The 14,773-nt window shown below is 39.2% G+C and overlaps 1 protein-coding gene across 3 annotated transcripts in view; it reads left to right on the top strand.

Annotated features, from left to right (window-relative positions):
• The first annotated feature begins 813 nt into the window (after positions 1-813).
• The window catches only part of GPLD1 (glycosylphosphatidylinositol specific phospholipase D1), a 36,419-nt gene continuing 22,459 nt past the window's right edge, over positions 814-14,773 (top strand). For all 3 annotated transcript variants that reach the window (XM_039521328.1, XM_039521327.1, XM_039521326.1), the window contains exons 1-4: positions 814-1,106; positions 4,442-4,497; positions 7,223-7,301; positions 12,014-12,111. In XM_039521328.1, the coding sequence (XP_039377262.1) occupies positions 989-1,106; positions 4,442-4,497; positions 7,223-7,301; positions 12,014-12,111 (351 nt within the window). In that variant the 5' untranslated portion in view covers positions 814-988. The remainder of the gene's footprint in view (positions 1,107-4,441; positions 4,498-7,222; positions 7,302-12,013; positions 12,112-14,773) is intronic.

Below are 14,773 nucleotides of genomic sequence, written 5' to 3'. Positions count from 1 at the left end.
TCCTCTACCCTCAGAGTCCACATGAGTTTGATGCTGCTGGAGCAGAGATCTTGGCTTAAGGCTTTGCAAAACGTTACACCAAAACCTCCAATTAGTGCCCCAATGCCACAAAATGGCATGGATTTAACTTGAGATGTTCTGCATTGTCCTGTTAAACGCTTGTGAGTAAAGTTAAGCATTCATATAAGTCTCTGCAAGATCTGGCCAAAGTGACTTTTTCTTTGTGACAGATTTTAAAATGGGACCAACTTTGCTCAAAGTCTTGTGAAACTTTTGACAAACCTGAGCCCCAGTCCTACTGGACTCCATGCAGGTACCAGAAACTGAAAAAAACCCAGCAAACACTTTTACAAGCTGTATTACAAGAGCCCACTCAACTCTTAGTGGAAAACAACCTAACCACCAGTTTTACAAACTTCCTGGGTTATGGGACCTAAACCACAGGAACATACATGCCAGTTGTTGGTGGGAGAAGTGGTAATAAGTTCTATGGTTTCTCACCTCAAGCCTTGTGAAACTTGTAAAAGTGGTATTTATGTTGATTTCAGCTAAAAAGTACCACTTTGTAATATTGTGTTAGTCTTCTATAAAATTTGATGTATGTGCACAAAACAGCTGTATGCCATACTACAAATATTTTTGAATGACCCTTTTTATCATACAGTGATATCTCTATTTAAAATACAGACGTGCAGAAGATCAAGTAATAGAAGTTACCCTCCCATAGTCTAGAAATGCTACAGATTTCAGGAGGGAAAGATCCTGTAGTATAGATTTCTTTTGCTGTGGGTCATAAAAGACATCCACTCTGATGTAAAAGATAAGTGCTGATAATGATTAACATCAAACTGGAAAACGGGGGCATTTCAAATAACCTGACAGTTTAGCCTCTGTGTCAACGACATGCTTGGAAGGAGAGAAATATACTGTAAACTAGATTTCAAAGGTCACAGTAATAGTGCCCCAAGCATTTTCAAAGCCATGATTTATGTGCCGGTATATTAGCAATATGAATGGTTTCAAGGTTTGGTCTGTTCTGCTGATTATAGTTTACAGCCTGTGCCAAAGATGTATGCCGTGTGGTATTTCAACACATATTGAAATAGGTAAGATACATACAAAATATGCATTTTAGCATAATATTTTAAATTGCTTGCAAAGGAAAGTGAATACAGGATTGGATAGAAAATTGGATCAGTGGAAAGTGAAGGACAGTGATCATGCAAATTCCATCTTTCTTAGACTAAATAGCAGATATGAATGTCTGAGTATATATCCTGTCTGGAGCTTGTGCTGTAGCACTAGTTTTCCTGTTTATTTTTATGTTGGGTGTTTAAATCAGTGTGAATTCTTTTAGCTTCTAAAATGTGTGCATCATGTAATTGGAATGTTTATATTTTTGTCTATGGATCTTATACAAAAATGGCCTGGTTTGCAGAAAGAAGAGAAGAATTAGCCTAATGCTTAACTTCAGCAATACTATCATCTTTCTGATCACAGAATATGTGATATTTAAATTACAACTGATTTTCTAGGAAATAATTTATGGCTTATTTATATTTCTAAATGTTCTTTGTTGCTACATGGGTGTCTTAATTATATCAGCTTTCTCCGTTCAAATTGTTTTTAATAATATTGTACATTTTCAAAGCACTGTATATTAACTTCTTTGTAAAATAGGTAGTGAAGTATGATGCTGAATTTGTCATATAAAAATAAAAGTGCCAAAATCTCTGTTGTGCTTTTATTTGAGGTAGGTAAATATCCAGTTAAGCTAATGCCAAATAACATTATGCAACACAGAATCAAGGAGAGACGGGGCAAACTGGGGTGGAGGGCAGGGAAGAGGAATCATAAATATTTTTGTTTGAATTTTTAAATAAATTCATTTTATTGCATCTGCTTTCTGTAAATATTCTACCAAATGGGTTTACTGGCAAGAATATTAATGGAAACGGTGAATTTTAAGTGAATATTGCAGAATGTTCACTCACAACAAATTTTTAATTCATAATTTGTGAGTACTTGCACCAGAAATCCTGACTCTTCGTATTCATCTTAACCAAATAGGGAATAAAAACATAGCATGTGGCCTTTGGCCAATCAAACTTTCAAATTTCGAATATTTGCAATTGTGAACAAGTTACAGACTAATATTATGCACAGAATTTATTCAGGGCCAGGTTGTGCCCTCTTACAGTGTGTAGTACTGTAGGCTGGATCCTGCAAAGACATATGCAGATGCTTAACTTTGTACACCATGAGTAGTCCCATTGAAATTAATAGGACAACTCATAGTGCGTAAAGTTAAGTAGGTGCATACGTCTTTGCAGGATTTAGGGTTAAGGTGCTTACTGTGAATAAGGATGGCAGAATCTGGTCCTCTCTCAGTAATTTGAAATAACAAAACTGAGATAATTCCAATCTGCTTGCAGAAAATTCAGAGACAAAATTTGACAGATTTATTCCAAATTAATCCACTCATTCTAATCAAGGACAAAACTGATATATTTTCCAAATTAAAAAAAGGCTACATTTATTTAACCTATTCATCATGATTACCTGCGTAATGTTCCTTATAATTCGCTATTGGGTCACAATTTTGTCTGAAAATACCACTCATTGGACCCAATCTTTCTCCCACTGAAGTCAAGCCTGTTATCACTGAAGCAAATTGGAGTTCTGCCATTCACTTAAGTGGTGGCAGGACTGGACCCATACCATAGTTAATAAAGATATCCAGTGCTAATGCAGGTAAAGACATTTCATTTCCTAAGCCATTTCTAGTTTACAGATCCATGAGTTACACATTCTAGAAAACAAACCTGGCAGAAATGGAATAGAATTTGATTTCATATAACACCTTTCATGTTCACATTTCTCAAAGGACTTTAAAATTAATTATATAGTCAAAATGTTGACTAAATTTGGTGCAGGTAGCAATGCTTCCTTGCACTCTACTTGCTTGGCCATACAAAAAGATGTGCATGGACAAACATATACATCTGAGTGGAGCTCCATTGAAGTCCATTCCTGAGGCTCTACCATTGTAAAGATCTATTTGCATAGATCAATTTGAAGAATCAATCTATTTGATTAATCGTGTGTATGGAGGAATAGAGGAAATAAATTGCCAATCCAAGAATTCCAGGCACTGGAAATTATATCTCTTCTTTGTTTAAAATATAGAACTAAGAAGTTGGAAAGGCCTATTAAGTCATCTTGTCTACTCCCTTGCTGATGAGAGATTGTTCCCTAAAGTATCTGTGGGTGCTTTGTATACTATAGTTTTAAATGATCCAAATTATATTAATAGTCAAAATGAAACCAGTATTCATAGCAAGAATTGAATAGCTGGTGGGTTTGCAGTTTGAACCAAATCATTTTACAGAGAGAATATATGTAAATAAATTGTCTCCAGGGATTGTCACATTAACACAAGTCAAATGTAATCAAAGTTTGAACAATATTTCACTTTAAAATAGTGATGTCCATTTATTTTATTCTATAGTGTGATGCTTGCCTAGTAAGCACTGCTTGGCAATGTGCATACCTAACTGATCAATGAGTAAACACTGTCTTTACTTTGCTGACTGCAGATTTTTGTTTTTCATGTATGGTAAAAATTAATCAAGTAGTTAAACATTAACAATGGGTCACAGGTTATATCTGATTCAATACCGTAGGGGAACAAAGAAACTTAAATGATATGTCTATAATAAGAATTAATTAAAATTACATTAATTACTTTCAAACTCAAATTCCAAGTAGCCTATCTAGTGGTACCTAGAATTTTGTGGAACATACCATATCAAAGCTGTGTGAATGAGCATTCCATTCCTTAATTGTGATAGTCTGGACTAGGATGTAAGGAGACCCTTTGTTGTGTTACGGTACTAGGCTGGCCAATGCAGCTTGTGGTTTCTGGGAACTGGAGAGCCAAGGAGAACAAGGTCTCAGTCTGTGTCCAAAAGCATCAAAGAAATATCTTTCCATTTATTAAAACCGAGTACCATCTATGAGGAGAGAACATGTCATTTACCACATGGGAAATGTCAAGAGGAGTGATGTGCTGTATGCCAATGCCAGTTGTGTTATAAGTACACTTCAATTCATTCTAGCACCTACATTTTGACAAAAAGAACAGGAGTACTTGTGGCTCCTTAGAGACTAACACATTTATTTGAGCATAAGCTTTTGTGGGCTACAGCCCACTTCTTTCCATTCTATGCGTCCGATGAAGTGGGCTGTAGTCCACAAAATCTTATGCTCAAATAATTTGTTAGTCTCTAAGGTGCCACAAGTACTCCTGTTCTTTTTGTGGATACAGACTAACACAGCTGCTATTCTGAAACCTACATTTTGACAGTACTTCTAACTAAAGCTGGGCGTAGCCACAATACTTTTAAGTTAGTTTTTAATATTATATGTTGTTTTTCAGCACACCGAGCTCTGGAATTTTTCAGTAAACATGAGGGGAATGTTAACTATAGAAAGGTAAGGAAGTATATTATTCCTTAATTGCATATATGTTGTGACAATTTCCTCTGCCCACCTTTTGTTTATTTGTCAATCTTCAGACAGTGAGCTCATCAGATTCACGCCTTTTCTGTGTGGAAAGTGCTTTGCCTATGCTGCACACAACCAGAAATAAAAACATAATAACTACCATTAGGTATACACTGTGTAGTTGTACAGAATTTTTTCTGCTTGTATTCTTGCCAACTGTCTTAAATTAATTAGCATTGCTCTTGAGGTAGATGTCTGGAGGAATTAATCAATGACTCCTGGAATGGAGATTTAACAACAAAAACAAATAACAAACAAGAGTCAAGTTTGTGTTTTCATCAGCCACATGTAATATTACTTCAGATGAGAGAAAAGGTTCATGTAATTATAGCACACTCCTATAGCCTTACCGCAGCCAGAAAAACACTTTAACCATGTGCTTCTCTTTAAGTATGTCTGAGTAATTGCATTGAATGTGTGCATACATACTTGTATGTACAGTAAAAGCTTTGTTATCAGGCATGTTGGGGAAATTGGAATTTTTGATTAACTGGCACCCCCTGTTAACTAAGAGTTATACTTACTGATGGAATACCAATTTTCAAATAATTAGAATACAATAATATGAATAAAGTAGAAAATAGTAAACAGGTACTCACCAATCCAGTAGTAGTACTGCACTACAGAGTGGTTGGTTTCTTGAAGCACTTAGGTGCATTCAAGTAAAGTTTTCTATACAGGTTTCAGAGTAGCAGCTGTGTTAGTCTGTATCCGCAAAAAGAACAGGAGAACTTGTGGCACCTTAGAGACTAACAAATTTATTTCAGCATGAGCTTTCGTGAGCTACAGCTCACTTATTCGGATACAACCAAAGAAGTATCTGAAGAAGTGAGCTGTAGCTCACGAAAACTCATGCTGAAATAAATTTGTTAGTCTCTAAGGTGTCACAAGTTCTCCTGTTCTGTTTTCTATACAGTAGGTTATCTTATGACACTACATATCACTATGGCCAGCACATGACATACACCCAGATCACTAAAAATACACTTAGCACTAAAACTATACTGAACATAATTTAATCTTTCTTTGATGATTCAGAAGGCACTTCAGGATCTTGCAGTGCATCAGGGGCACCATTATCAACATCAGTTATCATTGTAGATGTAGAAGGTTGGGCTGAATCTGTAATGACCCTATGACACACTCTGGAAGCTGCTTTTTTTAATAAATCCCTGATATCAGCTTGTTTACTTGTCTTCTGCCTCTTTTGCATAAGAGTAGAGTGCAGAATGTGCAATTGCATAACCTCCTGGGCAGTATACTAGTTCCGCTTACTAGATTGAAGATTTGTATTGGTAGATATCAGTAATGCTGGTTAATAGAGCTTTCTGGTTGATAACAGTGCCGGATAACACAGCTTTTACTGTAGTGCGTTTAAAGTGCTTTTGGTATCCTTCAGTGCAATATAAATTTTATTATTAAATTTATGGCTGTCAAGCGATTAAAAAAATTAATTGCATGATTAATTGCACGGTTAAACAATAATAGAATACCATTTGTTTAAATATTTTTTGACGTTTTCTACATTTTCAAATATATTGATTTCAGTTACAACACAATACAAAATATATAGTGCTTACTTTTATTTGTTTTTATTACAAATATTTGCACTGTAAAAAAACCAGAACCACCCAAAAAGAAAATCAGCCTGCTGGTGGCATCTGACTCAGATGATGACAATGAACATGCGTCAGTCTGTACTGATTTGGATTGTTATCAAGTAGAACCCATCATCAGCATGGACACATGTCCCCTGGAGTGGTGATTGAAGCATGAAGTGACATGAATTTTTAGCGCATCTGACACATAAATATATTGTGATGCTGGCTACAAAAGTGCCATGCTTTCAGGTGACATTGTAAACAAGAAGCGGGCATCATTATCACCTGCAAATTGTAAACAAACTTGTTTGTCTGAGCGATTGGCTGAACAAGAAGTGGGACTGAATGAACTTGCAGGCTCTAAAGTTTTACATTATTTTTGTTTTTGAGTGCAGTTATGTAACAGAAAAAAAATCTTCATTTGTAAGTTTCACGATAAAGAGATTGCACTACAGAACTTGTATGAGGTGAATTGAAAAATACTATTTCTTTTATCATTTTTACAGTGCAAATTTTTGTAACAAAAAATAATATAAAGTGAACACTTTATATTCTGTGTTGTAATAGAAATCAATATATTTGAAAATGTAGAAAAACATCCCAAAATAGTTAATAAATTTCCATTGGTATTATATTGTTTAACAGTGCGATTAATCACAATTTTTTAATCACAATTTAATTTTTTTGAGTTAATCATGTGAGTTAACTGCGATTAATCAACAGCCCTATTTATATTATTTGGTCTTTTCTCAGAGTATTGGTTTTACTTAAGTGTCTGTCCAATATTTTATTTTTTGTTGTATAATGTGAAGATTTTTGTTTTGTGTGTTTGTTTTTGAAATCGCTACAATATAAACCAGTTAGTTTAGACTCTTTTATTTTCCTGCCCCACCCCTAATCTTGTAAACTGAAGTAATGTATTTGACTATTAGTTTTACTTTGGCAATATCTTGCTGAAGTGTAAATGTTCTCTTTGACTCATTGCACCTTAAGTATTCTGTTGTCGTTAATTGTATTCGGATTTCTTGTTCCCTCATCCTTTCCTCTCCCAGTTGTTACTAAACCACCAGGATGCATTTCAGGCTGGGAGCCTTTATCCTGATGCCTTTTATCCTGTTATCTGCCGGAATGGTAAGAAGAGGGTTTATTATAGTGGAGCTGTAGTTAAAGTTAAGAACAATTTCTGTTTAAAGATAGACTTCTAAATGCTCTAAAATCTGCATGGTTACTCGGATTGCTTTGAAATTTTGGGGCTTCCCAGAGGTCTGGGTAGGGATAGTAATCCACATTTGGGGTTGTTTGAGCAAGGGGTTCCTGAGACACAATCCTCTGAAAGAATCAGCTCTTAAAATTCACAGATTCTAATGACTTTTTGGGCATGCCTGGCTGCTAAAGTTCTCCTGGTGTAATGGGGCACGAAAGGGAGGGTGAGCTGGAAATGGTGGCAGAGGTGTGAGGAGAGACACTGTAATAAGGTGTATTCTGGGCCTGTCTAGTTTTGGCCCGTTGCCCTCTCCAATCAGTCAGGAATGCCTCAGCTTGATGCAACACCAGTGTTCTTTATTTACAGGTGTTTTCCCGCCACCACTTTCCACCTATGTACGAGTTTCGCAGCCAACTTTGCCAAGTGCAGGCCTGGCCAGCAACAGACCAGAAGGCTCCCAGCTCCCTCTGTGCCCAGTCTTTCTCTTCCCCCCAACTCCTCTGGTGTCCTCCCAGCCTTTATAGCCCTGGCTAATGAGGCTGGCAGATGCTGCCCGTTACCAGGCAGATGCAGGGCTATCCAGCCAGCCCCAATCCATTCCCCTAGAGTGGGGCTGGAGTGGCAGGGGCTGATTAAGTGCTTCTCACTCAGCACTCTGTCACAGAAACATACCAGTCTTCTCTTAAGTTAGGTCTACACATCAGTATAACTTACATTGCTCAGGGGAGGGTGAATAATCCACACCCCTGAGAGATGTAAATTACACCAACTAAGCACCAGACTGGACAGTGCTATGCCAGCTGGAGAGCTTCTTCCGCCAACATAGCTGCCACCTCTCACAGAGGTGAAGTTAAGCCGACAGAAGAGCTCTGTCTCATTGACTTCCAGAGTCTTGACCAGAAGCCCTACAGTGGTGCAGCTGCAGTGTAGACATAGCTTATCTCATGACTGTTTGGGGGCCTATTGGAAATAAATTTGAATCTTAATCCCTTTTTTTAGAGAACAAAAGTCCATATAAAAAAATTACTACTACAACTGGCATTACTGGTACCAATAGCTAAGTCTTCCCATGTTTCCAGTTCATCTCCCCTTAAAAACAAAAGGAAAATAGTAGGCAGTGAAATCATCCAGGAGACCCTGTCAGTTTTTTTTACCATTTATACATAAAATCAGGTTCTTTTCATCCATCTTCTTTCTGGATTCTAGAAAATCTATTTGCTCCCTTTCTCCCCCAGTAAAAGAGCTGCACTTGGTTAGAATTCAAAGTTACACTACTAGGCACTGTAAAATTAACTCCCAGAGCATTACATCGGCACACAGAATTTGCTTACCTGGCTCACTATTAGATGAGACCAGATCTGAATTGTCCAAGTCAAAGCGAGGCCAGAGATTGATACTTAGGGTGACCAGATATCCTGATTTTATAGGGACAGTCCCGATATTTGGGGCTTTTTCTTATATAGGCTCCTATTACCCCCCACCCTTTGTCTCTATTTTTCACAATTGCTATCTGGTCACCCTATTGATACTTCAGATGAAGACTTTATCTCCCCACACAAACTGATAATACAGGTCTGTCGCATCTTACGCGCATTTAACATGCACGATTTCAGCTTTACACGGTCGGGGGGGAAAAAAAAGTGTGGGCAATTCCACCAGCGTGAGATGCGAATCTGCTGTTCCCAATAAAATATGTTTTGGGGGACTTGACAGCAACAGCATGTCTTTAGGCGTGTGCTAAGGTTCTCCCCTATAATAACCCTGGAGGGTTGGCAAAAAAAAAACCCCAAAAAACCCCAACAGTTTAAATAGTGTGTATGCCCCAGAGTGAGTGTGAGATGGGAGAAGCAAATCTGCTGTTTCCACTACAGTACTGCTGTTCCCACTACAGTACTCAGTCCCCCTGTGCCTCTCATACTGTGCGCATCTCGCCGCGCTGAGTGAGATTCTACTGTACCTGTACTGTTTAAAGATACTGTACAGTACGTATTTTTCATATAAAATGGCCCCTAAACGCAAGCCACCTACTTCATCTGGTGTTCAGCTGAAGAAACAGCGATGTGTTCCAATGCTGGATGAAAAACTGGCTGTGTTGGACTTATTGAGAGATGGTATGTCCATTGCCAATGTGGTGCGTAAATACGGCCACCACGAATCTAGCATCCGGGCCATCAAGATTCAAGAGAGAGAAATTCGTCAAGCCGTGGCATCAAGTGCTCCAGTAACTGCTAAGGTGATGAGCCAAGTGCATGATAAGACTTTAGTGAAGACTGAAAAGGCATTAAACTTATGGCTGGAAGACATGAACTGTAAACGTGTGCCTATCAATGGCAACATGTTGCGAGAACAGGCTCTTAGCATCTATGCGCTGTTCAAACCTCCTGCCGAAGAGGGACAGCCTTCTGATAAGAAGGAATTCAAAGCCAGCCAAGGTTGGCTTAACAGTTTTAGGAACCGCTTCAACCTCAAAAACATGCAGACTACTGGTGAGGCTGCATCTGCCAATGAGGACGCAGCAAAAGCCTACCCCGAACAATTAAAGAAAATCATAGAGGAAAGGGGCTGTCTTCCAGAACAAGTTTTTAATGCTGACAAGACTGGGCTCTTCTGGAAAAAAATGCCCACCCGCACTTACATTTCGAAATCAGAAAGACAAGCCCCTGGCTTCAAAGCAGCTAAAGACCGTGTGACTGTGTTGCTTTGTGGCGATGCGGCTGGGCATTTAATAAATTCGGGCTTGCTCTACAGGGCTGCAAATCCCTGTGCCCTAAAAGGCAAGAACAAAAATCTCCTGCCTGTGTTCTGGCAATCAAATAAAAAGGCTTAGGTGACGGCTGGAGTATTTCCGGTTTGGTTCCACAAGTGTTTCATTCTGGAGGTCAAGCAGTACCTTGAAGAGAAATGACTTGACTTTAAAGTGTTGCTGATCGTAGACAATGCTCCTGGCCATCCTGCGGCACTCCGGTTTGTGCATAACAACATTGAAGTCATCTTTCTCCCCCGCAATACCACCTCCATCCTCCAACCTCTCGACCAAGCCTTTTTGATTAGCTGTTTCAAGGCCACGTACACGAGGCTTACATTCTCACGGATCCTTACCGCTATGGATGCTGATCCCAATGTTAATGTGATGGAGAGTTGGAAGTCCTTCAACATTGCTGATTGCATCACTTATATTTAACAGGCAGTGGATGCAATCAAGCCTGAAACAGTCAATGCGCGTTGGTGAAACCTATAGGAAGACTGTGTGAAGGGTTTTAAGGGTTTCCTGACCATTGACAAAGAAGTGAAACTCATTGTTCAGGTGGCCAGGCAAGTGGGTGGTGATGGCTTCGTCGACATCCTCGAGGAAGAAATTGAGGAATTAATTGAGGGCCATAGAGAAACATTGACTAACGAAGAGTTAGAGGAACTGATAAAATCATCTACAGAAGACGAAGATGATGATGAACAGGAAGAGCCAGCAACTTGGAATCTTCATAAATTTTCTGAAGTGTTCCAAGCAGCGAAACTCTTGAATGATTTAATTTCTGAATATGATCCTTCTATGCAATGAAGCCTCAAAATCACATGTAGTATTACGGATGATTTGAGACTGTGCTAAGAAATGTTTGAGGAGCTCAAGAGACAACAGCAACAGTTGCCAATCACCATGTTTTTAAAGAAAAAACAACCAGCAGAAGCAGAGCCCACACAATCAACTTCTCAAGCTGAACCAGAGCCAACCACTTCATCTACGACTAGCTCTCCATCACCCAAGCCTGGTCCATCGTCTCCTGGATCGACATCAAGCCCTGTCGACTCAATTATAGTGTTGTCAGGGGAAAAGGAAGACTAATCATTGGAGTGGGTACAGTACAAGACTAGCAAGAATATCCAGGATGACTGGTGACTGTTCAGGTTTACAGTACTGCACTGTACTCTACTGTTTTCATTTTTTATTCTTTCATTCTTCTGCCTCTCTGTTGTTATTAAAATACTATAAAATTATATTTTGCATATGTAGTCTTTATTGTATACTGTATTGTACATTGCTGTATATAATACATAGTACTGTACAGGGTTGTATATACAAAACTGTACTCTATGGGTGATTTAAGGGATTTTCAAGGGTCATTTTGACTATACGTGATTTTATGCACTGACTGTGGAACGTAACTCCAGTGTAAGATGCAACAGACCTGCATACCTAATCTTGTACACAGAGATGATGGCCGTTTCCTTCCAGACCCCTGTGGCAGTCAGCTCATGCATGGGATTTTGATTTGCCTGGATATCCTACTAGCTTGTCTTACCATAAAATCCAGTGCATTCATTTGGCCACCAGCCTCTCTCTTCACTCTGCTAGACTTCTTCCCTTAAGGTGTAATATACTTTTCTGTATCTCACTTACTCATAAACCATGAGGGCAGTGGGGGGCGGGCGGGGTGGAATAAGGCTTTCACATGTTCCCATCAAAAATACGGCAGGTAAATGTAGTATCTGTTTTGACAATATAAAATATGCACAAATGCTTTTCAGTGACTCTTGATACAATAAAATGTTTCAAAAGTAACATTCATTGAATGTGCAATTGAGCAGAAATCTAACGTATGGAGCAGTTCAAATCAAGGTATAATTTTGTTTTTTGATGTTGCAGGAATATTTCATTATGTTTCTGAAGACACTCACTGGGCACCATTTCTCAACACTAGTATCCATTACATCAGGAAGAAGTATCCTCAGCCTTGGGAGGAGGTAGGAAAACCCCTTGAATTTGCATGGACTTCTTAAAGCCTCCACCAACCATCTTTTTCACCTAAACAGTATTGCCAACTTCAAGAGATCAAAAATCATGAGACAGACCCCCCAAAATCACAAGATTAAAAAATAAATTATGTTTTTTAGGTCGGTCTCTTGATATTTGAACTCCCCTGCCCATCCCCAGGGTATGTGCATGTTGTCCACTCTCCGACATGTACTAGATAAGGTGATTTTGGCCCCACTACAAATACTCTCACCCCCACATCTGCTCGTCTCCTGCCCAGCAATTAATCCTGTTCCGTAAACCCCCGTCAGTTCTGTCATCACCACCCCATCAGTTCAGTGCCCCATCCCCATCAACCCCCACTTCCCTCAGTTCACCCTCCCAGCACTCACTCCCATCTGCTCAGAACCCACCATCAATACAGCCCCATCAAGCCCCACCTTCCTCACCTCACCCCTCCAGCTTCCTCCAGGTGATATTTCAGCTCTCCCAGCCTCACCTCTGCTCCTTTTAGGATTCTTTGCCCTCCCCAGGCCTGGTGAGGCTGCAGTGGGGTCCCCTTTCCCACTTCCCAGGCTGTCAGTTGGAGCCTGGTTGTCTGGGGCGGACAGCGATTTCAAAGTAAAATTAAGTCTCACTCATGATCTTGGGATAGAACTCTCAGATGTCAGTGTGACTGGGGTCCCAATGGGGGCCAGCTGAGGTCACTCAGTTAGGGTGAACTGCAAAGAATGGGGCAGATAATCCCCAAAGCTGGTGGGTATTTTTAATACTTAGATTTACCAAGCCAGCACAAAACAGTTTCTTTATTACCTCACTGGCTGCCCAGATACCAACAACACAGTTCCCTTAAAGTACCCCAGCCTCAGGCCTCCATCCAGGTACCCATGTCAAATATGATGAAGATTTCTGAAAATCTTATTTCATCATATAAAAGAAAAGGTATTACTAATCCCAAAGGATCAGAAACATTACCTCCCAGGTTAATGAATATTCTAGATCTTGCCCAAATACATGCTACAGTCAATTCTTATTAACTAAACTCAAATTTATTTAAAAAGAAAAGGGTGAGAGTATGGTTAAAAGATCAATATACATACAGACATGAGTTCAATTCTGGAGGTTCAGATACATAGCAAAGATGGTGAGCTTTGTAGCTGCAAAGAGTTCCTTTAAAATTTAGTTCATAGGTTATAGTCCAATGTCCAATATCATATCCAGGGAGTACCAGCTTAACTGGGATCTCATCCTGCGACTCAAACTTCCCCAGATGAAGCTTAAACAGATCTGAGATAAAAAGGATCAGGACCCAAGGAACTTTTATACAATTTCAGGTCTTCTTTGACAAGTTGGAGTCCTTTGGGGAACAATAGGTAATCAGGGCGTCTTTGAAGTGGGTCCATCATCAGTACTTAGCTATATGAATTAACATAAGACAATCGCCTGTTCCTCCACCATTCACTGATGATTTGCTATACATTTCAAAGAGAGATGAATACAGAGCTATCCCGTGTTTACACTTCATTTAAATGCTAGGATGTTCTTTTTATCTTTGAATTATCAGACTACAGCATAGACACGGGCTGTTGATTACATTGTTGACCACTGTCCATACATATGTAAATACACAAAAACACATGTCTCTCCACATGTCTTTAAGGGTTGAATTTGAATAATTTATTTTGCAGGATGTTTAACCCTTTCTGGCCACGCGTCACAATCAGGGTTGTTGTTTTTTTCCAGCCACGTCTGGATCATATCCTTGGGGGTCATATCCTAGTCCTTGTCCCCTGGAGAGTTTGCCAGTAGAATTTTGCCAGCCTTTGCTCAGGAGAATCCACTAATTGCAACAGCAATTTAAGGCATTTTATAGGTCAGCTCTGAAGTGCATTCCTAAACCTCGGAGGTTTGGGAAGACTTGTGCAGAGGCAGCATTTTCCCTGGCTCTGAACAGTACTGTTCATGTGGACTGTTTAACTTTTATGAGCTGTAAAGTTGTTGAGGGGGAAAATCTCTAAAAGTGATCATGGTTTAGGGAAGACCACTGATTCTTGAAGAAACTCAACCAACACTGCTGAGGAATGTGTTCACAAATAACGTCACAACTTTTTGCCTATGAAAGTTTGAAATAAACTTCTAATTAGACATAAGGTGAGACTTCAAATCATATTGTATTACAAGTTGATATATCTATTCCTAAGTGACAAAGGAATCCCTCTGAAATTATTCAGTGCTCTATTCTTCCACCTTTATGTTGAGTAGTGCTCGCACAGGTACTCCATTGTTTTGTCTATGAGACTACTAGCATAAGTATGGCTAAGTGGGCTCAGTCTTGAAGGATGCCGTCATGCTGAATATTATGTCCCTGATCCAGCATAGCACTGATATGTGTAACTCAAAGCAGATGAGTAGGCCGACTGATGTCAATAAAGTCAAGCATGTAACTCCATAGTCTTGGAACTAATACAGTACTTAATGTTAGGCATGTAATTAAATGCTTTGCAGGATCAGGAACAAAGATCCTAGATCCTTGAAGGTATTTAGGCTCCTAACTGCCAATGAAATCAATGGGAGTTAGGCACCTAAATACCTTTGAGGATCTGGGCCAAAGTTCTCAGCACCTTGCAATATAGAGCCGTTAGTGAGAAGGGT

This window comes from Mauremys reevesii, linkage group 2 (assembly GCF_016161935.1).
Source record: "Mauremys reevesii isolate NIE-2019 linkage group 2, ASM1616193v1, whole genome shotgun sequence".
Taxonomy (NCBI): domain Eukaryota; kingdom Metazoa; phylum Chordata; order Testudines; family Geoemydidae; genus Mauremys; species Mauremys reevesii.
This window is presented reverse-complemented; position numbering and strand designations above follow the sequence as displayed.